Here is a 26,222-nt window from a genome sequence, read left to right on the forward strand (position 1 = left end):
TAAGCTGTTTATGTTAAAATAAATTATATATACATACATATACATGTACATGTACATGTACATGTACATGTACATGTACATGTATATGTATATGTATATGATGTATATGATGTATATGTATATAGGTACTTTGTAGGGGGAATAAGGGAAAAAGTTGACACCAACAAATGGAATTGTGGATTTGAGAAGAAAGTTCTTTCTTTTCTTCTTCTTTTTCTTCTTTCTCCTCTTCCTCCTCCTCTTCTTATTCTTCCTCTATTTCTTCTTCTTCTTCTAATTCTTCTTCTTCTGATTCTTCTCCTCCTCCTCCTCCTCTTCCTCCTCTTCCTTCTCTTCTTATTCTTCCTTCGTTTCTTCTTCTTCTAATTCTACTTCCTCGTCTTCCTCTTCCTCCTCCTCCTCCTCTTCCTTCTCCTCTTCTTATTCTTCTTCCGTTTCTTCTTCTAATTCTTCTTCTGTTCTTCCTCCTCCTCCCCCTCTTCTTCTCCCCTCCTTCTCTTTCCTCTGTCCTTCTTCCTCTCTTCTTTTTCCTTTCTTCTGCTTCTTTCTCCTCCTCCCTCTTCTTTTCCCTTCCTTCCTTCCTTCCTTCCTTCCTTCCCTCCTTCCTTCCTTCCTTCTTTCCTTCCTCTGGACCCGCTCTCTAAATAAGTAGGAGAATTCATCCACGGGGACTGAAGCCCCCCAACCCAGAACCAAAAGGAAACAAGAACGGTTTTGCTAAGTCGGAGGCCCCACCCGCTAACCTAATCCTGAGCCGTGAATTTCCGTGGCCCATTCCCCCCCCTCGATATTTTTTTCGGACAAAGAATATTTGCTTTGTTTATTTCTCCTGGTGCCACTCAACTCCCACTGTGCCAACCTGGGCAAACAAAAAAAACAACAGCAACAACCCACAACATGATTGTGATTGTTTACGATGTGTGGCCGGGAGAAAGACCTGGATGGGTACCAGAGCGAATTTGCAACCATGGTGTTTTTGTTTTGCCTTTCCTTCCTTCCCTGAGTTGCCGGGTGGAATCCGTAATTGGGAGCCAGCTGCTCCTCTCCTCTGCCAGAGGCGTTTTGCGCAGGGAAGCAGGTGTGGGGCCTGGTGTTTGTGCCTTGCAACCACGGGGGGAGTGTGAAGTACAAGGATACGGGGTGGGGGGGAGAGGCGTATTGCGCTGCCTCTCCCTCTCTCTCTCTCTCTCTCTCTCCAAAAGACCCGTAGCGTTACGAGTAACGTTTTGCTAGGCATTTATCCAGAAGAATAACGGTGCAAACGACAATCAATTATCGGGGAGTTTTAAATAAAAGGGGTTTTTTTGTTTTTTTATTCTCTTACGTACCATTGTAAGTATGCATTCCCATAATTGTTCTTCTTCTTTACACTTGTCATTCTTATACATTTGTTATTTCATTTAATAGGTTATAATACTTTATAATGCTTTATTTACCATCCCTATTGCAACAACACCTTATTTTCCCTTTCTTTTCTCCCTCCCTCCCTTCTCTACTTCCTTGCTTTCTCCTCTCCTTCCCCTTCTTTCTTCCCTTCCCTCTCTCCTACTCCTCTCTTCCCCTCCCTACCCTTTCTCTTTCTCTTTCTCTTCCTTCCATCCTCCTCTCTTTCTCTTTCTCTTCCTTCCATCCCCCTCTCTTTCCCTTCCTTCTTCCCTTCCCTTTCTCCTACTCCTACTCTTCCTCTTTCTACCCTTTCTCCTTCTCTTTCTCTCCCTTCCATCCTCCTCTCCTTCCCCTTCCTTCTTCCCTTCCCTTTCTCCTACTCCTACTCTTCCTCTTCCTACCCTCTCTCCTTCTCTTCCTCTTCCTTCCATCATCCTCTCCTTCCCCTTCTTTCTTCCCTTCCCTTTCTCCTACTCTTCCCCTTCCTCTTCCTATCCTCTCTCCTTCTCTTCCTCTTCCTTCCATCCTCCTCTCCTTCCCCTTCCTTCTTCCCTTCCCTTTCTCCTACTCTTCCCCTGCCTACACTCTCTCCTCTTTCTCTTCCTTCCATCCTCCTCTCCTTCCCCTTACTTCTTCCCTTCCCTTTCTCCTACTCTTCCCCTTCATACCCTCTCTCCTTCTCTTTTTCTTCCTTCCATCCTCCTCTCCTTCCCCTTCATTCTTCCCTTTCTCCTACTCTTCCACTTCCTACCCACTCTCCTTCTCTCTCTCCCTTCCATGCTCCTCTCCTTACCCCTTCCTTCTTCCCTTACCTCTTCCCTAATCCTACTCTTCCTCTTCCCCTCCCTACCCTCTCTCCTTCTCTTTCTCTCCCTTCCACCCTTCTATCGTTTCTTGAGGCTGCACCCTCAAACTTTGATTGGTTTTTTTTTATTCAACAATATTTTTGGCTTTCTTCCTTTCTTCCCCATCTCTCTCTCTCTCTCTCTCTCTCTCACACACACACACACACACACACACACACACACATACAATCAGGCCAATTATTGTTTTTCTTTCAGTACAGGCTGCTCTTAACAAAGTTTACAACAGCACTGAAAAAAGCGACTTAGGACCATGTTTCACACTTACGACCGTCACAGCATTTCTCCTCCCCTCCCCTTCACGGTCACATGAGGGCCGCACCAGGGTTCTGTTTGACCTCTGGGGGCTGGGCGTGGCCAGGGTGGGTGTGGCCAGCTCAACGTCACTCATGTCGGCGTCGGTAGCAGCCCGAGCTCCGTTTCCGGCTACAACGGCCTCCTGCAGCTCTCTGCCAGTGAAAACGGAGCTTGGGAGGCACGCAGCCCTCGTGAGCCCTGTTTTTCCCTGGCAGAGGCACTGCGGGCTGGTCCTTCGCTGTTTCCAGGAGGGCCCCGTGGCCAAGATTTAAACTCCACATGGGCCGGATCCGGTCCCCCGGGTCTTCAGTTTGACGCCCCTGGTTTAGGGTGTAATTACTGTATTTTTCGAAGTATAAGACACACCTTTTTCCCTCGAAAAAGAGGATGAAAATCTGGCTGCGTCTTATACACTGAATAAAGCACTTTTTGCCTCCCGAATTAAACTGGAAGATTAATTGGAAGATTAATCAGATGAAATGCAATGGTGAAAAGAGTCAGGTTCTACATTTAGGCAAGAAAAACGAAATGCACAGGTACAGTATAGGTGGTACCTTGCTCAACAGTAGTAACTGGGAGAGGGATCTTGGAGTCCGAGTGGACAGCCATTTAAATAGGAGCCAGCCGTGTTCAGAAGCAGCCAAAAATGCCAAGACAGTTCTAGGCTGCATCAACGGAGGGAGAGAATCAAGATCACGTGAAGGGTTAATACCACTTTATAAGGCCTTGGTAAGGCCACACTTGAAATACTGCATTCAGTTTTGGTCGCAATGATGTAGAAAAGATGCGGAGACTCTAGAAAGAGTGCAGAGAAGAGCAACGAAGCTTCCCGGTTTCCCCCACCCAGTTGAAAGTCCAAGATCTTGCCCCCACACTCACAAGTCCATCCCATTGTCCAATTTCCCACTGCCATGCATGCAGTTCCATCCATCCAGTTCCGGCCAGGTGCAGAGATAAAGGATGACCTTTGCTTTCTAAGAAGAATGTTGTTATGGCTACATATCATCCAACTCTGTACCATCCCCCCCTTCCATTTTCCCACCATAGAGTACGCAGAGTAGAATAATAGAAAGTGCGTCAGGCCCAAAGATCCAAAAAGAAAAAAATGGCTGCAGGCCTGACAGATGAGCCGAGGTGGCGCAGTGGTTAGGGTGCAGTACTGCAGGCCACTTCAGCTGACTGTTATCTGCAGTTCAGCGGTTCTAATCTCACCGGCTCAGGGTTGACTCAGCCTTCCATCCTTCCGAGGTGGGTGAAATGAGGACCCAGACTGTGGGGGCGATATGCTGACTCTGTAAACCGCTTAGAGAGGGCTGAAAGCCCTATGAAGCGGTATATAAGTCTAACTGCTATTGCTATGATCTATCTTGTTCCATCTTTTAAATGTTTTGTTTGATCTTCAGGGCAGCATATTTACCTCTCGGCCAGGATTGACGGGAATTTGGTGATCAGACCTTACACACCTGTCACAAGTGACGATGACAAAGGATATGTGGACCTGGTTGTGAAGGTAAAAGCTTTGCGATTAATCATTTCATTAAGCTCATCTAACTATATATACATGGCTCTGTCTGTGTGTGTGTGTGTGTGTTCCAGCATAACTCTGGAACGCCTCGAGTAATTTCAACCAAACTTGTTACACAGATGACTTACTCTCTGGAAACAAATACTGTTGCGGTTTAGACACTCCTAAAACCCCTTGGGGGGGTGTGTTTTCTGTTACGATACAGCCTGTTGTGCCTTCAAATGGCTTCTGCTGTACTGCTGTAGAATGGCTTCTACTTTACAGCACAGTGGAGTTGCCATGTGACAGCTTCACAGTATTCCCCAAGGGGGCTCCCTCTGGTAAGCGTGAAAATCCAACATTAGAAATTACATTTGGTCCGGGCATTTCCCCCCCCTATAAATAAATACCCCAGACAACGCTGGGTTAGAAGCTAGTCAAAATATAAAACACAAAGGAAAAGAAAAATAGTGGGGGGGAGGGGGGAGGAGGAAAAGAAAAGAAATGGAGGGGAACACGGAAAATGAAAAGAAAAGCATTGACCTCTGACTCTTCTTAGCGAAGTAGAATAAGATAGGAAACGTTACAGTCCCAAATTTTTAATTTTACATACTTAATATATGCTAGCCAGTTCTATAACGAACTTGTCTAATTAGCAAAAACCAAACTCAAGGTTTCGTTGTTTTTTTCCATCTCAAGCACAAAATCCAGAAGTGTTTCCCAAGTACGGGTAGAAACATGCTTTTCTTAGATTAAAGTAGTTAATTTAGCCATCTCTGCTAATTCCATCAATTTTTCCAGCCACTCCTCCATTGAGGGAATCAAACCGTCATAAACGTGAGTCGGTTGCCAAGGATCCGGATGTAAATGACAAGGCCATAGGGAGGTTACGCCCATCGCAAGTGTGGAAAACGGTCATAAGTCCCTTTTTTTCAGTGACGTAACTTCCAACAGTCACTAAATGAACCTGTTGTAAGTCGAGAATCACCTCTACTAGCTTACGGACAAATATATATGGGGTGTGGTCTATCTGTCTTGAGCAGCATGGACTTACAGGCATCTAAAAAAATTGTGTCTTTCTCATCTGCACGTTCAGTTTTAAAGGTATTTTCTCCCCTATAGATCTATTTCAAAGGGGTTCACCCCAAATTTCCCGAAGGAGGGAAAATGTCCCAGTATCTGGAGAATCTAAAGATGGGGGACACCATTGATTTTCGGGGACCCAGTGGATTGCTCGTTTACGAGGGAAAAGGTGAGGCTCTAGAAGCTGGATGTCAAATTGGAGACGGTTGCTGTTGTGGCCTATCGCCCGCGGGCCCCTCCAGCAGCCGAATGAGAGAAGTAGGAGGAGTGGGAGTCAGGGTGAACATCACGGCAACCTGAGAGCTCCGAGGGGAAAGAGGGAAAGGAGCTGTTAGAGAGAGGGAGACAGAGGAGGAATCTGGGCCATCCCTCAGCCCTCAGTTGGAGAGTCAACAGCCCCCAGGTCTGGAAGTCGCTCATGAAAGCCTCCAAAGCCTGGGGAGGGCGGAAAACGGGCCTACTAGGCCTACCGGAAGTTCAGAAACGGGCCATTTCCGGCTTCCGGAGGGGCTTCCAGGGGACGCCATTTTCGCCATCCCCAGGCCTCAGGAGGGGGGTTGTGTATGCGTGGGGGGGGCAGCAGGGGGGGTTGTGCGCACATGCACTGAGGGTGCATGGGGTGTTTGTGTGTTGAATTATGGCTTTCAGCACCCGAGCCAGAAAATGTTAGCCATCACTGGAATACAAGTTACATTTGGACAATTTTCCCCCTTGGTGGTTTTAAAATATATATATATATATTATATATATATATATAGTTATTTGGCAAGTTTTCATCATTGGGATTAGGAGTGGGCAGAAGGTGTCATATTTGGGCATTCCAAGCACATGTCTTGGGTTTGAGATGGGTGTTTTTTTTCCCCCCTTCTCCAGGCGTGTTTGCGATTCGTTCAGACAAGAAATCCCTGCCCGTTCTTAAGCAGGTGAAATCCGTCGGGCTGATTGCAGGTGGAACAGGTACTCCAAAACGGTGTTTTCCCTACCTTGGGTTCTTCAGTGGGATGTGTCAAGTGCAAAGAATTACCCGTTAACGTCTAGTTAAGATGATTTATTGACCATGCCTGCTCACAAGGATGTGGTCAATTTAATACTCAACATTAAATTGGCACTAGATGAAGAGTCGATGGAATTCAAGAGGGGTTGGAGTTAGAACATTTGCGGCAGCATAAGGATTCCAGGCTGATGGCTCACTTGACTCCACCTCCAATTCTGACTGCTCTTCTCCAGCAGATCTGGACAAGATTCATTTAACCATTTCTCTCTTTCTTTCTTTCTCTCTCTCTCTCTCTCTTCCTCCCTCCCTCCCTCTCCCTCTCTTTTTCTCTCTTTCTTTCCCTCCCACTTTCCCTCCCTCCCTCCCTTTATCTCGCTCTCTTTCTCTCCTTTTTGTCTCCCTCCCTCCTTTCCTCCCTCCCTCCATCTCTCTCCCTTTGTCTGTCTCCCTCGCTCTCTCTCTCTCCTCTTTCTTGCCCTTCTTCCCTCCCTTTATCTCTCTCTCCCTCCCTTTATCTGTCTCTCTCCTTCCCTCCTTCTTTCTCTCCTTTCTCCCCCTCCTTCCCTTCCTCCCTTTTTCTCTCTCTCCCTCCCTTTATCTGTCTCTATCCTTTCCTCTCTCTCTTTCTCTCCCTCCTTCCCTTCCTCCCTTTATCTATCTCTCCCTCCCTTTGTCTCTATCTCTCCTTCCCCCTCTCTCACTTTCTCTCCTATTTCTCTCCTCTTTCTCTCCTCTTTCTCTCCCTCCCTCCTTTATCTCTCTCCCTCCTTCCTTCCCTCTCTCTTTCTCTCCTCTTTCTCTCCCTCCTTCCTTCCCACCCTTTCTCTCTCTCTCTTTGTTTCTTTCTCTCTTTTTCCCCCTGAAGGAATTACTCCCATGTTGCAACTCATTCGAGCGATTGTAAAGGACAAGGAAGATCCCACCGTTTGCCACTTACTCTTTGCTAACCAGGTAGGATGATTTCATTTGCTCCCTTACTCAGGAGCAGAGAGCATGTGCAACCAACAGCAGGATGTTGTGGAGAATAAATAAAATAGGTGCTGATATTTCATGCTAGCAATATTCAACCCGTATGCAGATTTACTGTAGATATTGATTCCACTCTTCTCATTGAGCCCTATTTCCAGCTGGCTGGGGAATTCTGGAATTTGAAGTCCGCAAGTCTTAAAGTTCCCAAGTTTGGACACCCCTGCTCTAGAGAATATTCCAGCTTTACTCTGGATCCTTAAGTTAACTGTCCCAAAGGTGTTTTTTTTAAAGATGCCACTGGACTTTGTTGTTGTTTTTCTTTGAAGGTGTTTCGCTTCTCATCCCAGAAGCTTCTTCAGCTCTGCCTGGATGGTGAGAGAAGGGAAGGATTGATACTCCTTGCAGACAGCTGGTCATTTGCATCCTTTTAGGGAGTCATTGAGGCCACTTGGAGGTTTATTTCTTTCTCTTTGAAGACATTTTGCTTGTCATCCAAGAAGCTTCTTCAGCTCTGGCTGGATGGTGGGAGAATAGAAGGATTTATACTCCTTGGAGATAGCTGGTCATTTGCATCCTTTTAGAGAGTCATTGAGACCGCTTGTAAGCCTGTCTGTGTCCTCAGTCCATACTCATTTGCACCACTCAGGTGATCCCAAGGACACAGATAAAACCTCCAAGTGGCCTCAACGACCCTCTAAAAGGATGCAAATGACCAGCTGTCTGCAAGGAGTATCAATCCTTCCATTCTCCCACCATCCAGTCAGAGCTGAAGAAGCTTCTTGGATGAGAAGCGAAATGTCTTCAAAGAGAAAGAAAGAAACCTCCAAGTGGCCTCAAGGACTCTCTAAAAGGATGCAAATGACTAGCTATCTCCAAGGAGTATAAATCCTTCCGTTCTCCCACCATCCAGCCAGAGCTGAAGAAGCTTCTTGGATGAGAAGTGAAATGCCTTCAAAGAGAAAGAAAGAAACCTCCAAGTGGCCTCAATGACTCTCTAAAAAGGATGCAAATGACCAGCTGTCTGCAAGGAGTATCAATCCTTCCATTCCCCTCTATCCAGTTAGAAGTAAGGAAGCTTCTTGGATGAGAAGCGAAAACATCTCCACAGAAAAAGAAACTCCAGTGGCCTCTTGAAAAAAGCACCGTTGGGACAGCTGTGTCCTGGATGACTGAGAATCTCCACACAGATACTTAAGTTAGCTGCTACTAGTGGAAAATTTGCCAACGCGAGAACAGAGCAAATCCGTTTCCTCCTACACCAAACTATAAATCTTCTCCAATTAAGTTCGTTTGGCACCAGAGTGGTTTGATAGTTGTAAATCCTCCCGACCAGAAATGGCTTTAAAGTGTTCAAGACAGAACTGCCCGAATGAAATAAAATCCTTTTAGAACTGAGTCGAAACACTTTGCCGTGTTGATTAACAGCTCAGAACAAATGCTTTTCAAATTAAATGTAATTACTCTGAACTTTGCTTTATAGTGCCGCATCACATCTAACCGTTCGTTCCCATAATAGTTAACCTTTTTTGAGAAGCCGTTTTGATGGTTTAAATTTTTGCTTCCAGGGTGCTTCCCGTTAAGGTTTGGTTTCACAATTTCTTTTCGTGGGATTTTTTCTCGGGAAGGGCCGAGGTGGCGCAGTGGTTAAATGCAACACTGCAGGCTACTTCAGCTGACTGCAGTTCTGCAGTTCGGCTGTTCAAATCTCACCGGCTCAGGGTTGACTCAGCCTTCCATCCTCCCGAGGTGGGTAAAATGAGGACCCGGATTGTTGTTGGGGGCGATATGCTGACTCTGTAAACCGCTTAGAGAGGGCTGAAAGCCCTATGAAGCGGTATATAAATCGAACTGCTATTGCTATTGCTATTTTTTAATTCGAGGTTTTTATTTTTTTATTGCAAATTTCGACATGTTTTATAAACAAAGTGATCTTTTCTTTTACATCCTGTCATTTACGTAATCCATTTTACATCATCGTTCTGTTTCCAAATTTCATCCATATTATTCTCTTCCCATATTTTTTTTTATCTTAAGCTTACTTAGCACATACACATTATCACTAATTGCTCCTTCAAGGTTAAACCAAATTATCATTTCGTATTTCATCCTGTTGGTCTATTTTACTATAAGCAACCTACATCCTCAAGTTCAGTTTTAACATAGAGAACATTTAACTTAATTAATTATCCGCAATTAACAGTGTTACTATAATTCCCTTATGTAGCAGACTTTTTTATTATTTTTTTCCCTTCTACAACACCTTACACTCATTACATCAACATTGTTGTGTCATCATACCTGTACATGTATATAATATTTCGCTTCTATATTTACACACCTTTGTACACAGTTCTATATATATATTTCTATATATTGTTTTTTTGGCTTAATTAATTTTATTCCTGTTTTGCAGCAATTTGTACCAATTGTTCCAAATTTCATAATATTCCGACTCTTCTTTATCTTTTAATTTCAGTGTTAATTTGTCCATCTCTGCACAATCCAAAGTTTTTTTTATCACTAATTCGTCCGAGGGGGGTATTATTTTCTTTCCAGCATTGGGCAAATGCTATTCTAGCTGTAGTTAGCAGATGTGTTAATATGTACTTATTTTTTTTTTTTGTATATTTCCCTTTGATTATTCCCAGTAGAAAGATTTCGGGTTTGTATTTTATCTGCTCTCCTGTAATTTCTTGCACCCATTTCCAAATTTTTGTCCAATATTTTTGTGTTTCCGGGCAGGTCCACCATCTGTGATAATAAGTCCCTTGTACTTTTTTACATTAACAATGTTACTATAATTCCCTTATATCTTACTTGACTACATACCATTAACAACATTAATACAATTCCCTTTCATCTACTAATACGTTCCTTCTTTCCCTTCTTCCTCCTCTAACCATATTCTGTTGGTCTCTCAAAGATTCCACTTCTTATTAATTTTCTCCTTTTCTCCCATTCTCCTAGCTGCTTCTTTTTTCTTATTTTTATAATTATTGTATCTTTTCTTCAGACTCCTTTTTCTCACTTTTAATTTTATTGTTCTAGTGACTTTCCCCAGGTTTTTTTTCCCTAGTCTCTTCCTTTTCGTGGGATTTTTAAGAGCAATAGCAATAGCAGTTAAGACTTATATACCGCTTCATAGGGCTTTCAGCCCTCTCTAAGCGGTTTACAGAGAGTCAGCATATTGCCCCCAACAATCTGGGTCCTCATTTTACCCACCTCGGAAGGATGGAAGGCTGAGTCAACCCTGAGCCGGTGGGATTTGAACCGCTGAACTGCTGATCTAGCAGTAGCCTGCAGTGCTGCATTTAACCACTGCGCCACCTTGGCTCTAGGTTGATTGATACTCTAGGTTGTTCAGTAATGAATGCGTGAGATAAAACAACAATATTGTGTTTCCGGGACAGACTGAAAGCGACATTTTGCTGCGCTCAGAGCTTGAGGAAGTACGAGCTCAACATTCAGCCCAGTTTAAGCTGTGGTACACACTGGACCGAGCTCCTGAGAGTAAGTAATCCAGGACGCAGTTAAAATTAGAGGATTCTAAAATATTCTACTTAACCGTGTTTCCCCGAAAATAAGACAGGTTCCTATTTTCTTTTGACCCCTCGAAATAAGCGCTTGGCCTTATTTTCAGGGAGGTCTTATTATTTTTGAGGTGCAGGAGGCAAAGGGCGAATTGCAATATTTTGGGGGAGGGCTTATTTGGGGGGGGGGCTTATTTTAGCGCATGCGCTCAAAAGCCCGATTGGGTTTATTATCCAGGGAGGGCTTATTTTCAAGTGGCTGAATATTAACAGAGCCTTGTAAAATGTTCTTGGAGTTATACCATGTGGTTTCCTGTTGTCTACCAATGTTTTTTCCAGCCCACTACTCTAGTTTGCAATTCTTGGATTTTTCCCATCCACTTGTTAACCCATGGTTGACCTCGGTTAACTTTTAAAATCAAACTCTGGTCTGTTTCGGATACGCCGTGCGATTGAGATGAGTTAGAAAGCAGGAAATAAAGGAACAGGGTGGGCCGGGTCAGCTGATCATTGGAGCGAACCGGTTCGCCCGAACCAATCCAAACCAGCTGAATACCACCAGCTCCCATCGATTTCAAAGCCCCCTTTGAAAATCCTGGGTAGGAATCTGGTTGCTTTTTTTGGGGGGGGGGAGAGAGATAATTGATTGATTGATTGATTGATTGATTGATTGATTGATTACATTTATATGCCGCCCTTTTCCCCGAAGGGGACTCAGGGCGGCTCACAATTCAATCAGGGAAGGGGGTACAGACGGGGATAAAAAAGACAAGACATAACAATACAAAATTTAAAAACACACAACAACCATACCATTTGAGAAGGGAGGCAAAAACTCTTTAGACCCAGGCCTGTCGGAACAGCCAGGTTTTAAGGGCTATGCAGAAGGCCTGGAGGGTGGTGAGGGTTCGAATCTCCACGGGGAGATCGTTCCAGAGGGTCGGAGCAGCCACAGAGAAGGCTCTCCTCCGGGTAGTCGCCAGTCAGCATTGGCCGGCGGATGGAATTCGGAGGAGGCCCAATCTGTGGGATCTAATCGGTCTATTGGAGGTAATTGGCAGCAGGCGGTCTCTCAAGTACCCAGGTCCAATACCATGAAGGGCTTTATAAGTGACGGGGACCATCACTTATAAGAGAAACATGTTTTTTTTTCCCAACACAGAGTGGGATTACAGCCAAGGCTTCGTGAACGAAGACATGTTGAGTGAGCACATGCCTCCACCCGAAGATGACGTCCTCATCCTCATGTGCGGCCCACCACCCATGATCCAGTACGCCTGTATTCCCAACCTGGAGAAATTGGGTTACACCAAGGAGATGTGGTTTATTTACTAGAGTTGGGAGCTGGGCTGAAGTAGAAGGTGGGGGGAAGGAGGAGGGGAAAGAAGGAGCAGAACTCTTGGGAATAAAACAGGTAACGGAAACTACTTTCAGTAAAAGAGAGGTGGAACTGACGTTCGAAGGAATCCCAACTTGCACCCTCTTGTGTCTTTCTAATCCGGGCAAGCGGAAGCCTCAACTAGACCGATTAACCGTGTTGTAGATCCTACTCTTTGCTTTGCTCTGTGTATCAAATCTGTCCTAAGGCAATTGAAGGAAGTTTGGGGATTTTCACCCCGGATGGGCAAATTGTACCGCCAAAGAGTTTGTTTGTGAGATCCAGGGAAAAAGTGGAGGAGGCCACTTCATTCTCCCTGCTTTTTCTGCACCAAAGCTTTAAATGCACACCTGCCTTGCACCAACATGTGTGTTTGTGTCCTTCATTTGCGTGGGGGAGGGGGGGGAGAGAAATTGCTTGACAGGCCAGCCTACATACTCATCTAGAAAGCAGCGAACTGATTGGTTTCTCTCCTTCCCAAATTATGGACAGAGAGAAGTCCAATCTTGGAATTCTTAAACCCATAGGACAGAAACGAGGAGTTGGCCTCTACTCTTCCTTCGGGCATCTGTCTGGGGACGGAATTTGAAGCTGGGATTTGCGAGAGGTGGAATAAGGGTGGGTATAGGGAGACTCCCTAAATACCATTGTCCAAAGGGTGACCCTAAGCACAGAAACATCTCCCAGAAATCTAGAATAATAAAAAAAGGAATGTCAATTTGGTTTGGAGGGGTTTGGTTGAAAGGTGGACATTGGGACAGCCCGCTAGTGGAATGAGAAGAGTCTACAGGCCTCCTTATATTTTAAGTACAGAAAATGGAGCATCAATCTAAAGGAACTTCTTTGAGTGTTTTCCCAACTCTCTGTTGCGCTATTCTATTCTATTATTCTACCGCATTAGCCATCAATGGTCCTTTAATTAGCTAAGCACATATCCATGTTTAGATACATATATGTAGAGGTAGCTCAGTTACAAAATATATCAGGTACTGTTTCAGTAGCCACGCATGCTGGGGAATTCCAGGAGTTTGAAGTCTGCCTAACTTAAACAGGCCAAGGTTGAGTTGAATTCCGCCTAGCTTAAACAGGCTAATTTTGGGTGTTGAAGTCTATCTAACAGGCCAAGATTGAGTCCACTTAGCTTAAACAGGCCAAGGTTGAGTTGAAGTCTGCCTAGCTTAAACAGGCCAATTTTGGGTGTTGAAGTCTATCTAACTTAAGCAGGCCAAGGTTGAGTTGAAGGCCACCTAACTTAAACAGGTCAAGGTTGAGTTGAAGACCACCTAACTTAAACAGGCCAAGGTTGAGTTGAAGTCTGCCTAGCTTAAACAGGCCAATTTTGGGTGTTGAAGTTTATCTAACTTAAACAGGCCAAGATTGAGTTGACATCCATCTAACTTAAACAGGCCAAGGTTGGGTTGAAGACCACCTAACTTAAACAGGACAAGGTTGGGTTGAAGTCCACCAAACTTAGCAGGCCAAGGTTGAGTTGACATCCATCTAACTTAAACAGGCCAAGGTTGAGTTGAAGACCACCTAACTTAAACAGGACAAGGTTGAGTTGACATCCACCTAGCTTAAACAGGCCAAGGTTGAGTTGACGTCCACCTAGCTTAAACAGGCCAATTTTGGGTGTTGAAGTCTATCTAACAGGCCAAGGTTGAGTTGACGTCCACCTAACTTAAACAGGCCAAGATTGAGTTGAATTCCACCTAGCTTAAACGGGCCAAATTTGGGTGTTGAAGTCTATCTAACAGGACAAGGTTGAGTTGACATCCACCTAGCTTAAACAGGCCAAGGTTGAGTTGAAGTCCGACTAGCTTAAACAGGCCAATTTTGGGTGTTGAAGTCTATCTAACTTAAGCAGGCCAAGGTTGAGTTGACGTCCACTTAGCTTAAGCAGGCCAAGGTTGAGAAAACACTGCACTAAATTCTTTGCTCGACTGTCGTCCTGCCGCAGAAAATAAAAAGTTTATATCGTGCTCCTTTTTGCTTAATGCGAATAAAATTGCCTTTTTACCTTTTACTAACCGTTCCGAAGCCGAAGAACACACCGGATCTGTTCATAACAAACTGTTTGTATTACTTTACCCGCCTATTCAGCTCTTTTGGCGTTTTTTTCAACTCTTTGTGGTAGAAATAAAACTTTTCCCCCACCCCTTTAATATGTCTTGCACGTTCTTTTGATTGATTAACGTTGGGTTAAAATCAAGTTGGAAGGCACTCTGGCTGTTTTTGCTCTCCTATTTTGGTGTTCAAGATCACGTACAAAGAGAAAACACAGAATGTTTGAGGGGAGTCATTCAGATCATCAGTGAGCAGCTTGGCAGGTTTGTCTTCTCCTCCGTGCCCCTCCTTTTTCAACAAGATGGATAATCCAGTAATAAGAATTGGGCTCAGGCATCTTCAGAAATTGACATTCTTGGTTGCTTCAAATGGGAGTGAAAGAAGAGAGGTAGAATAACCACACCGGGAGGGGAGGGAGGGAGAGGAAGGGAGGAAAATGGAAAAGGACGAGAGGAAGAAGGGAGTAGAAGGAGAAAGAAAGGGGGAGGAAGAAGGCAGAAGAGGAAGGAAGGCAAAAAGGGAAGACAGAAGGGAATAGGAAGGAAGAAGGAATAAGAATAAAGGAAGTGTGGCCTGCCGAGCTGGGAGCAGATTCGGACAGTAAGGAGATTGGGGAGGAATCTGGAGTCTGGAGAAGGCTCGGATGAGGGCTCTGCGTTGGAGGCAGAGAGGGGGACAGGGCCATCTGACAGTTATCAGCTGCCTTCAGAGTCAGACATCAGTGGGGCAGAGGAACAGCTGGAGCCTGTTCCCAGTGTGCGCATGCGCAGAGTTGCCAGACGAAGGGAGCCGCTAAAGAACAGGGGTCAACTTGGGAGTAAGGCCACAGGTGGACGGTGAATGGCCCCTCCCAGAGGAAATAAAAGGGGAGTGGAGTTTGCAGGAAGCAGTTCGCTTAATTGGTGTGCATGCGCAGCAGAGATCCGAACCACCAGCTGGCTGGCGGGTGGCCAGGCATTCCAACACCGTCAGCATGGCAAGAGGTAAGATTTTCTTCTTTTGTGAGCTTCTGTTTCGCAGTTTGCAAGGAAACAGAAAATCACAAAGAAGTGCCACAAAGATCCGGGGTAACGGCGCATGTGCCAGCAGAGAGGGCTTTGCGTGCCACCTCTGGCATGCATGCCATAGGTTTGCCATCACGGGCCTATGTGCTAAGAAAAGAAAGAGAAGTAGAGTGGCCGGAAAAAAAATGCGAGTCTTTTCTTTGCAATTAAACTGCTTCAAGGCAAGCTTTGTTTTTATTTTATTTTTTTTCTTAAAAAGTGTGTCCTGTTGGTACTTGGGTTCTTAAGGCTCTTGATGAAAAATTATATCCCACACACAAATAAGGATTTGCTTATTACAATTCTGGCATATTGCTTTGGAATATTCCTTTTGCCGTCCCTTTTTTCCTGCAATCACATTTTCCAACCGAGGGAGAAAAATGACTCCAATATTCCAGCTAATCTAATCCAAAACCAGATCCCTTTGCTCCCCATTTCAATCCGATGAGTTGTTTGGAAAGAGCAACTCGGCTCTTACTCATAACATTCCTACGGGATGTATGAATCACAGCTACGGTGCGGTTATTTTGGTAGCCAGAGTAGCACGGACAACACACACCTAAAGAATCTGGATCAGGGTCTCTACAATTAATACGTTTTGTTCTGAAACCAGTTGATAGAAAAGAGAGCCGATCGTAGGCTGACATTCTCCGTATAGATTTGATGGGTCTTAATGCAAAGAACTATTGGCAAAAATAAATAAATTCTATGGACGTTTAATTCACGGACGCTGGTGAAGTATTTTAATGGAGATTTGGGTTAATGTCAGGGGTTCAAAATAGCATCCAAAAGTAAATCAGAATCCAAAGCAAAGTATTGGTCAAAGTTCTAATTTATTAAGAGAGCCACGTTGGCACATCTGGGGAAACCCGAATCTGAAAGCTTCCCGGTTTTCTCCACCAGTTGAAAGTTCAAGATCTTGCCCCCACACCCAGAAGTCCATCCCATGGTCCAATCTCCCACTGCCATGCTGGCATCTTCCACCCATCCAGTTCCGGTCAGGTGCAGAGGTGCAGAGACAAAGGATGACCTTGGCTTTCTAGAAAGAATGTTGTTATGGCTACATAGCATCTAACTCCATACAGTCCCATTTCCCCACCATAGAAAATGCATAGTAGAATAATAGAAAGTGTGGCAGGCGAAAGACCCAAAAGAAAAGATGGCTGCGGGCCTGACATAAAGAGTTTTCCTTTTCTTGCTTTCTCACAAAAGTGGCGTTGCCAAGGGTGTCTCAATTATTTATTCACATGTCCTCAACTTATTAAATGAAGAAGAGGGGACACCTCCAAAGCACTTTCTCTCTCTCTCTCTCTCTCTCTCTCTCTCTCTCGCTCTCGCTCTCTCTCTCTCGCTCTCTCCCTATCTGCATCTCAGAATAAAATGGGTACCTTCCCAAGTCATAGAGCCATAGATGGAATAGAATAGAATAGAATAGAAAATGGAATGAATATAGAATAGAATAGAACAGAATTAGAAGTATAGAATAGAATAGAGAATGGAATGAATATAGAATAGAATAGAATAGAATAGAATAGAAAATGGAATGAATATAGAATAGAGAATGGAATGAATATAGAATAGAATAGAGAATGGAATGAATAGAATAGAGTAGAATAGAATAGAGAATGGAATGAATATAGAATAGAAAATGGAATGAATATAGAATAGAGAATGGAATGAATATAGAATAGAACAGAATAGAATAGAAAATGGAATGAATATAGAATAGAGAATGGAATGAATATAGAATAGAATAGAGAATGGAATGAATAGAATAGAGTAGAATAGAATAGAGAATGGAATGAATATAGAATAGAAAATGGAATGAATATAGAATAGAGAATGGAATGAATATAGAATAGAACAGAATAGAATAGAAAATGGAATGAATATAGAATAGAGAATGGAATGAATATAGAATAGAATAGAGAATGGAATGAATAGAATAGAGTAGAATAGAATAGAGAATGGAATGAATATAGAATAGAAAATGGAATGAATATAGAATAGAGAATGGAATGAATATAGAATAGAACAGAATAGAATAGAAAATGGAATGAATATAGAATAGAATAGAATAGAATAGAATAGAATAAGAGCCGCGATGGGGAACTATTGACACGCATTGTAACTGAACTGTCACTGAGTGAACTGTTTTAAGTTGAGGAATAACTACAGCTGTGCGGGGGGGGGAATCTTGTTACTAAGCACATCTTAGCAAGTGTGAGCGATCATGTTGCACAGCCTGCTGCCTGTTACGGGAAGTTTATCAAAGACTGCACAGCCTTCCGGCCTGTGATTCATCCTTCCAGAGTTAAGTTCCGTATTTATGTTTGTAAAAAGTCACGTGCATTATTTCCCCATGACAAAGCAGCATTGCCAAGCTCCTGTTCTCACCCACCTCCCCAAACATGGCAAATCCTCTGAAGTGAACTCGAAGATTCCTTTATTCGGAGTTCCATCAGCCCCAACAAAACCTTTCTCTCTCAGGCTAACAAGTCTGTCCGTCCGGAAGATGAATAGTTGTCTACCACATCTATTTATCTCCGCCCTCTGCCTTTTATCCCGAGAGCTAGAGTGGGGCTTCACTAGCAGCGGTGGCTCTTCCTTCCCAAGGACCGGCCCATAGATTTCCACTGCTCTCCTCTCCTCTGTGCGTCTGTGCATCAGGCACGGGGCCCAGCTGTTCCTCCTCTTCCTCATCAGCCACCTCCAGACCTGGGGGCTGTTGACCCTCCATTTGAGGGCTGATGGATGGCCCAGGCTCTGCCCCTTGTCTCCCTCCCCCTCGAGCTCCCAGGTTGCCTGGATGCTGACCCTGATTCCCACACCACCTCATCTGATTCAGCTGCTGGAGGGGCCAATGACTGGCAGGCCACAACATCTCCGTACACATCAAAGGAAAATATAAAGTCATGTTTCCTGACCAACGAATTAGAGTTCTAGCCCCACCTTAGGCATCAAAGCCAATTGGGTGACTTTGGGCCAATCACCAGGAGACTGTGAGTTCTAGTTCTGCCTTAGGCATCAATGCCGGCTGGGTAACTTTGGGTCAATCACTAGGAGACAGTGAGTTCTAGTCCAACCTTAGGCATAAAAGCGAATCGGGTGACTTTGGGTCAATCACCAGGAGATGGTGAGTTCTAGTTCTGCCTTAGGCATCAAAGCCGGCTGGGTGACTTTGGGTCAATCACCAGGAGACCATGAATTCTAGTCCCGCCTTAGGCGTCAAAGCCGGCTGGGTGACTTTGAGCCCAAGCCACCTCCCAGGGTTGTTGTGCAAAAAATAGGAGGAGGAAGGAAAATTAGGCATACATTGAGTTATCGTTAGTAATCTCAATCAACATGATTCGCTTTATTTCTCAGTAGGTTTTTATTTCCTTAACACAGCAAGACATATATTTCCACTGACCTCGTTGTACACGAAACATCCCAACAAAATACCATAACGATATTTCATTTTGTGTGCATTTATATAAACCCCTTGGCTTAATTAAGAGCCTTATATTACTCTCCCCAGACCCGTAGTAATAATAATAATAATAATAACTATTTCCTAACCAGAAAAAAAAAGACAGCCATATTCATCATAAGCAAAAATTAATATATCTGATTCTTTTCATAATGAACAACAGTTTTTTTTTTTAATGGTTACAATTGTGATTTGAATCTTTGGATAGACGCAATTTTTGCATCTGAGATTGATTTTCTGGGTATAGGTAAAGGTAAAGGTTCCCCTTGCACATATGTGCTAGTCGTTCCCGACTCTAGGGGGCGGTGCTCATCTCCGTTTCAAAGCCGAAGAGCCAGCGCTGTCTGAAGACGTCTCCGTGGTCATGTGGCTGGCATGACTCAATGCCGAAGGCGCACGGAACGCTGTTCCCTTCCCACCAAAGGTGGTTCCTATTTTTCTACTTGCATTTTTTACATGCTTTCGAACTGCTACGTTGGCAGAAGCTGGGACAAGTAACGGGAGCTCCCTCCATTACACAGCGCTAGGGATTCGAACCGCCAAACTGCCAACCTTTCTGATCAACCAGCTCAGCGTCTTAGCCACTGAGTCGCCACGTTTCTGGGTATGTTTTATCCAAATAGTGCAAAATCTGTTTTTTTTAAGAGAACAGAAGATACAATTTTGTATTTTACCAAATAACCAGAAATGGGCTGCTGATAGGGGAAGTGTTTCGCTTTTAACTAAAGAAGTGATATTCCTCAATTCATAAATTACCTTTATTTACAAATGTTGTCTGACTGTCATTCAAACAAGCTCAGGAACCCAGTGAAACACAAGGGTTGTGAATCAATTTAGAAAAATTATTAAGTGAGTCCTTGTTGCAGATTGAGGAAGCTTTCCGAGACTTTAAAAAAAGGCAAAAAAATATGATTACTTTTTTGTCGCAACAGTACCATGAATTTTTAATCATGGTTCCAACACGAAAGAAATGTCCATGTAGCAGGAATTCTTAGATTAGCACCAAATTGGCAAAGAATTCGATTTCAACCCAATGTGACATCTCTCAAAATGAAACCAAAGCAGAAAAGTCAACCACTGTCAAAAAAGAAATTTAACCTTTCAAGGAACAAAAGATTCGATGAGAAGAAACATTGAAAGTCTTTATCCAATTGAAAATGCTACGTTCCCAAGAAATGAATGGATGAGATTCAGCTGAACAGATGCACCAATAACCACTAACGTCGGTGCTATATTTTTGACCGCATGCCAAAAACCTAACTAGCTATTCTTGCAAAAAAAAACATATATATCTTTGGATCAGCAATTCCAATTTTGAGGTCCACACTATTTCTACAGCACCAGATGATAATTCAGACACTAGATTCCAAATCTTTGCATCCCCCCTCCCCGACTTCAGGCAGGGAAAGAAGGAAATTAAAATTAAAACATTTGATATTGGAACAAGGAAAATAAAGGGAGACAAGGAAGGATGGTCAAGATTTTCAATCCAAATTTGACAAGTCTGGTCATTTAAAAAAAACAGAGTAAAAAAGACATAAGGTAAAGGTTCCCTTTGCACATACGTGCTAGTCGTTCCTGACTCTAGGGGGCGGTGCTCATCGTTTCAAAGCCGGAGAGCCAGCGCTGTCCGAAGACGTCTCCGTGGTCATGTGGCCGGCATGACTCAACACCAAAGATACACGGAACGCTGTTCCCTTCCCACCAAAGGTGGTCCCTATTTTTCTACTTGTATTTTTGACGTGCTTTTGAACTGCTAGGTTGGCAGAAGCTGGGACAAGTCACGGGAGCTCGCTCCGTTAAATGGCGTAGGGATTCGAACTGCCGACCTTTCTTATCAACCAGCTCAGCGTCTTAGCCCCTGAGCCACCGTGTCCCTGAAAAAAAGACACGCTTTATCTATTAAAAAAACCATGTATAAACATTCAATAGGTTATCGTAAACGGTCGTTCAAAGGCAAGATTTCGTATTTGAATTTAATACTGTAAAGTAGCGTGGATCGGCTAAAATTCCTCACCATTAAAAGATTTTAAAAACATTTTTGCAACCGAGGATTTTTTTTAAAAAAAGGTCTGGTGTGTTTTGGTCTCCAGATTTTTCGGCTGCAACCGGTAAACTTTAAAACGTTATAAAAACTCTTTATTTTATAAAAGGGGATGGGGGACAATTTTCACACGGCAGGTTAGGAAGAAATTTCAGTGATTTCGTTCTCATGGTCAAGAGAGCTGATCCCTCCAGCAAGAGAAGGATTGGGAGTTCCTTGGAAAGCAATTTGCAAGGTGAATCGGTTTCTCGTAGGACCCAGCTGGGTTGAAGGCTTTAAAACACATCACTGTATAAAAACATCTGGCCCGTTATGTACTCAATACATTTTTTTTCCTCATAAAAAAACTGCATTTAAAAAAAAAATCACACAAGATTTTCAACCCGGGGCTGATTCAAAGAGGGAAACATTATTTTTTCTTGGCAATGGATGCTAACGTCAGAGATCTCCAGAGGGTTAGTTGGTTTTTTTTCTTGCATCGTTGGAGTAAAAAGAAAATGACATGATGGCACGTTGTACACACTAAAACATTATGCTGTAGAGTCTTGTTTAGAAGAATGGCACAAATTGCTGCTACGCCGGAGTTGGGAAAAGGGCTCAGGAGGTCCTTTCGTCTCATCTCATCAGTTTACCAGAACTTGGATGATAGACGTCTTACGTTCACTCCCTTCTCTGCCTTCAGTTCTTGCAGACAGGAGCAAAAAAAGATGACTTTGGGTGAGGGGCGGTGTCCATCACACACACAGCAGCAGGGCTCCAGATAAGTCCCCAGCTGCCCCTGTCACACATTCGAGTCCTCGTCTGTGATACTGGCACTCGGAGAACGGGTGGCCAAGTCCTTGAACATGTCGTCCTCCTTCAACATGTGCTGGAAAGAGAAGGCGGGGCAGAATTAATCAGTGGGAGAGGAGAGATGAGAGAGAGAGAGAGAGGGAAAGAAAGAAAGAGAGAGAGAGAGAGAGAGAGAGAGAGAGAAAGGAGGCAGGGAGGGAAAGAAGAAGAAGAGAGAGAGAAAAAGAAAGAAAGAAAGAAAGAAAGAAAGAAAGAAAGAAAAAAGAAAGAAAGAAAGAAAAGAAAGAAAGAGAAAGGAGGCAGGGAGGGAGGGAAAGAAAAAGAGAAAAGAAAGTAAAGAGGGAGGGGAGAAGGAAAGAGAGAAAGAAAGAAAGAAAGAGAGAGAGAGAGAGAGAGAAAGTGGGGGAGGGAAAGAGAGATACACAGAGAGAGACACAGAGAGAAAGGAAAAGAAGGGAGGGAGAGACAGACAGAGAGAGAGAGAGAGGAGGGAATGAAGAAAGAAACAAAGAGAAAGGTGGCAGAGAGAGAGAGGGAGAGGAAGGGTGGGAGGGAAGGAAGGATAGAGAGAGACAGAAAGAGAAAAGAAAGAAAGAAAGAAAAGGGAGAAGGGAGGGAGGGAAGGAAGGAAGGAAAGAGAAAAGAAAGAGAGAGCGAAAGGAGGCAGGGAGGGAGGGAGGGAAAGAACAAGAGAGAGAGAGAGAAAAGAAAGAAAAGAGGGAGGGAGGGAAGAAAAGAGAGACACAGAAAGAAAGAAATAAAGGAAGGAAGAAAGGAAGGAAGGAAGAGAAAGGAGGCAGGGAGAGAGGAAGGGAAAGAAGAAGAGAGAGAAAAGAAAAGAGGGAGGGGGAAGAAAAGAAAGAAAGAAAGCGGGAGGGAGGGAGGGAAAGACACAGAGAGAGAGAGAGAAAAAGAAGGGAGGGAGAGACAGACAGAGACAGAGAGGGAATGAAGAAAGAAATAAAGAGAAAGAAAGCAGCAGAGAGAGAGGGAGAGGAAGGGTGGGAGGGAGGGAAGGAAAGAGAGACACAGAAAGAAAGAAAGAAAGGAAGGAAGAGAAAGGAGGCAGGGAGGGAGGGAGGGAAAGAAGAAGAGAGAGAAAAGAAAAGAGGGAGGGGGAAGGAAAGAGACGAAAGAAAGAAAGAAAAAGAAAGAAAGAGAAAGAGGGAGGGAAAGAGAGACAGAGAGACAGAGACAGAGACAGAGAGAAAGAAAAAGAAGGGAGGGAGAGACAAGACAGAGAGAGAGAGAGGGAATGAAGAAAGAAATAAAGAGAAAGAAAGGCGGCAGAGAGAGAGGGAGAGGAAGCGTGAGAGGGAAGGAAGGATAGACAGACAGAAAGGAAAGAAAGAAAGGAAGAAAGAAAGAAAGAAAGAAAGAAAGAAAGAAAAGGGAGAAGGGAGGGAGGGAATGGAGGATAGAAAGAGAGAGAGAAAAGAGAGAAAGAAAGAAAGAAAGAAAATGGAGGGAGGTTGAGGAAAGGAGAGGGAGACAGAGAGAGAGACAGAGAGAGAAATAAAAATAAAGGAGGGAGGGAGAGAGAGAAAGAAAGAAAGAAAGAGTGAATAACATGTTCTGCATAGTTCTTAAGATAGAAGGATTAGTGGAATGAATCAATTAAAAACAATGACTTACAGTCAAGTTATTGATGCCTTCCGAAAACGCTCCAATCTGCCTCACGGTCCCTTCGGAATCTTCCATCTTACAAGGAAGGAAAAACAATAGAGTGATGTTTATATAAATCCTATATTACATAACCGTGTTCGCTAACGTAAATGCTAAACCGGACACATATTCCTGAAGCTTTAGGCCGTGCTTGGATAAGACAGGAGAGAAACCTGAAACCTTGGGTTGAAGGAGCTTTTCGCGCATCCATAAATGCATGGAAGTTTCTTGCACGAGAAGCTAAATGTTTCGAAGGAACAACCACCGAGAAAGTCCAGTTGCCTTTTGGAAAAGCACCTTTGGGACCACCAGAAACTGGATAATTGAGAATCTCTGTAGACACGGAGAAGATTGTCCAACATGAAAAAAGTTTTGTTTTTTTTAAATGTACTAACTTCACACAAGTGTTGAGCCAAACCAATTTGTCAGGATTCCAACGGATGCCCTAATTAACTCATGAGCCTCGAGCCAAGTTTCAAAAGAAATCCAGTTACTTATTAGGAGCAACATGTTGGCACTTACTCAATTAGATCCCATAGATTAGGCCTTCCCCGAGTTCCATCTGCCGGTCAATGCCGACTGGCAACCACGCGGAGGAGAGCCTTCTCGGTGGCAGCTCCGACCCTATGGAACGATCTCCCCGTGGAGATTCGTACCCTCACCACCCTCCAGACCTTCCGCACAGCCCTCAGAATCTGGCTATCCCGTCAGGCCTGGGGTTAAAGACCGTAACCCACCCGAATTGTATGAATGTTGTGCTTTTAATGATGTACTGTCTTAGGTGTTAATTTGTTTGTTTTCCCCTCCTTTCGAATTGTAAGCCGCCCTGAGTCCCCCAGGGAAAAGGACGGCATATAAATAAACTACTATAAACTATAAACTATAAGTGAAGCCAGCTCTTGCCCCTACGTAATTTACGGCCCAACTATGACCCTGTTTCCCCACTCCTCACAGGATATGTCATAAACCACATTGCCTCTGAGATCCAACGGTGAGGAAGGTATGCGTGGAATGTGTTTCTGCTGAGCTGTTCCATCAGTTCTCCCCCCACCCTCCGGCTGCCCATGGCAACTCGAGAGCAGGCCATGAATGCTTTACAAGTTGACATTCGTCTTGCAAAAGATTGTTGGCGGGATTACAATGGGACCCCTTCAGAAACACCACCCTCGGCATTTTGATCATCCGGAGAGAAAATGCGGACGGTATATGTGCTATAACAACGCAGGTAGTCCTCGATTTACAACAGTCCATTTAGTGACCATTCAAAATTGCAACGGTGCTGAAAAACAGGACTTATGACTGTTTTTCACACTTACAAACTTTGTAGCATCTCCAGGATCACGCGATCTGAATTCAGATGCTTAGCAACCGGTTCGTACTTACGACAGTCGCTGTGGGCCAGGATCACGTGATCAAAATTCAGACAGTTGACCACTGACTCACATTTATGATGGTTGCACTGTCCCAAGGCCACTTGCAAAGATCCCCTTTGGCGACCTTCCAGCAAGCAAAGTCCATGGGGAAGCCGGATTCACTTAATGACCGTGCGACTAATTTAACAACTGAAGTGATTCACTTAACGATAAGTGTCCAGAAAGGGGATAAAACAGGGCAAAACTCAACAAATTTCGGGAACGATTGTGGTTGTAAATCAAGGACTATCGGTATTTCTTTGTTCAATCAGCAACTGTGGCTGTTGGGAACGCTGGAAATTTAGCTATAGAAGTGGGTCAGACTTGATAGGACTGAGAGATGGTCAGTAAACAGAAATTGAACAAGACAAGATGAGAAAGAGGCAAGGCAAACAGAGAGAGTGAGGGACAGAACACAAATCGTTCTGTTTTAACCCGAAGTACCTCTTCCAATCTGTCCAGATCATCATCATCGTAGACTCTGTTATCTAAACCCGGCTTAAAGCCCTTCTTGGATCCACTTCCTGCCACCTGACCCAAATCCATGGGACACACGTACTCTTCCCCTCCATCGTCCTGCTTCTTCTTCCTCAAATTTCCGAAGTTACTGAAGGTGAGTTTCTTTGGCTGAAAGAGAAAAGCCCAGCGAAGCCTTCAGGGCAGGAAGTCCTCGGGTTACGACCGCAATTGAGCCCAGAATGAGAGATGTATAGGAATAGCAGGTTTTTGTTCTCAGATCATGCAGCCAATTTTGAGGGCGAGCATATGATCCCAGGGGGTGGGACCACCCCAACAGTATTTTTAAAAAAAATCCCACATAGCACTCCTGCACTCTTTGGAAAACCTTATCCATTCACTGTTTAGCCCTGACTAGCAACAGCAAAAGAGCATAGACATGTATCCTTTCATCGTCCTTTTACAGCCCACTCTAAGTGGTTTATAGAATCAGCCCCCCAAGAATTTGGGTCCTCATTTTACTGACCATGGAAGGACAGAAGGCTGAGTCAACCTTGAGCTGGTTAGGATCGAACTCCTGGCAATGGGCAGAGTCATTCTGACTCCGAGGTGGCGCAGTAGTTAAATGCAGCACTGCAGGCTACTTCAGCTGACTGCAGTTCTGCAGTTCGGCTGTTCAAATCTCACCGGCTCAAGGTTGACTCAGCCTTCCATCCTTCCGAGGTGGGTAAAATGAGGACCCGGATTGTTGTTGGGGGCAATATGCTGACTCTGTAAACCGCTTAGAGAGGGCTGAAAGCCCTATGAAGCGGTATATATGTCTAACTGCTATTGCTATTGCTATCATCCTGAAATACTGCATTCTAACCACTGCACCACCAGGAAGGAGAATGAGAAAGGGAGAAAGGTAGTAACAGAGGGAGGGAGGGAGGGAGAAAGGGAGGGAGGGAGGGAGGAAGGAAGGAAGGAAGGAAGGAGAGGAAGGGAGGAAGAAAATGGAGACGGAGGAAGGGATAGTAATAGACTTACATACCACTTCGAAGTGCTTTACTGCCCTCTCTAAGTGGTTTACAGAGTCAGCCTCTTGCCCCCAACAATCTGGGTCCTCATTTTACCCACCTCAGAAGGATGGAAGGCTGAGTCAACATTGAGCCAGTCGGGAATCGAACTGCTAGCAGTGAGCGGTGAGTTGGCCTGCAATACTACATTCTAACCACTGCGCCACCAAGGCTCATTGTCAGCCACAAGAAACCAGGGGGCAGGGTAG

The 26,222-nt window shown here is 44.2% G+C and overlaps 2 protein-coding genes across 5 annotated transcripts in view; one reads left to right on the forward strand and one right to left on the reverse strand.

Moving 5' to 3' along the window:
• The window catches only part of LOC148044214 (NADH-cytochrome b5 reductase 3-like), a 33,952-nt gene extending 19,783 nt beyond the window's left edge, over window positions 1–14,169 (forward strand). The window contains exons 4-11 of one of the 4 annotated variants that reach the window (XM_087722363.1): window positions 3,950–4,056; window positions 5,173–5,302; window positions 6,007–6,090; window positions 6,993–7,078; window positions 10,507–10,606; window positions 11,789–13,234; window positions 13,271–13,523; window positions 13,914–14,169. In XM_087722363.1, the coding sequence (XP_087578489.1) occupies window positions 3,950–4,056; window positions 5,173–5,302; window positions 6,007–6,090; window positions 6,993–7,078; window positions 10,507–10,606; window positions 11,789–11,961 (680 nt within the window). In that variant the 3' untranslated portion in view covers window positions 11,962–13,234; window positions 13,271–13,523; window positions 13,914–14,169. Of the gene's footprint in view, window positions 1–3,949; window positions 4,057–5,172; window positions 5,303–6,006; window positions 6,091–6,992; window positions 7,079–10,506; window positions 10,607–11,788; window positions 13,524–13,913 lie in introns of all 4 variants that reach the window. The other 3 variants (XM_087722361.1, XM_087722360.1, XM_087722362.1) reach the window with 3 other exon arrangements.
• A 4,272-nt stretch (window positions 14,170–18,441) lies between these two features.
• The window catches only part of PPFIBP1 (PPFIB scaffold protein 1), a 55,552-nt gene continuing 47,771 nt past the window's right edge, over window positions 18,442–26,222 (reverse strand). The window contains exons 28-30 of the mRNA XM_087722364.1: window positions 24,944–25,126; window positions 23,058–23,123; window positions 18,442–21,498 (exon numbers count right to left, since the gene is read on the reverse strand). Of these exons, the coding sequence (XP_087578490.1) occupies window positions 21,412–21,498; window positions 23,058–23,123; window positions 24,944–25,126 (336 nt within the window). The 3' untranslated portion in view covers window positions 18,442–21,411. The remainder of the gene's footprint in view (window positions 21,499–23,057; window positions 23,124–24,943; window positions 25,127–26,222) is intronic.

This window comes from Thamnophis sirtalis, unplaced genomic scaffold, assembly GCF_051295495.1.
Source record: "Thamnophis sirtalis isolate CommonGarterSnake01/CBP01778 unplaced genomic scaffold, rThaSir2_p1.2 scaffold_9, whole genome shotgun sequence".
Taxonomy (NCBI): Eukaryota; Metazoa; Chordata; class Lepidosauria; order Squamata; family Natricidae; genus Thamnophis; species Thamnophis sirtalis.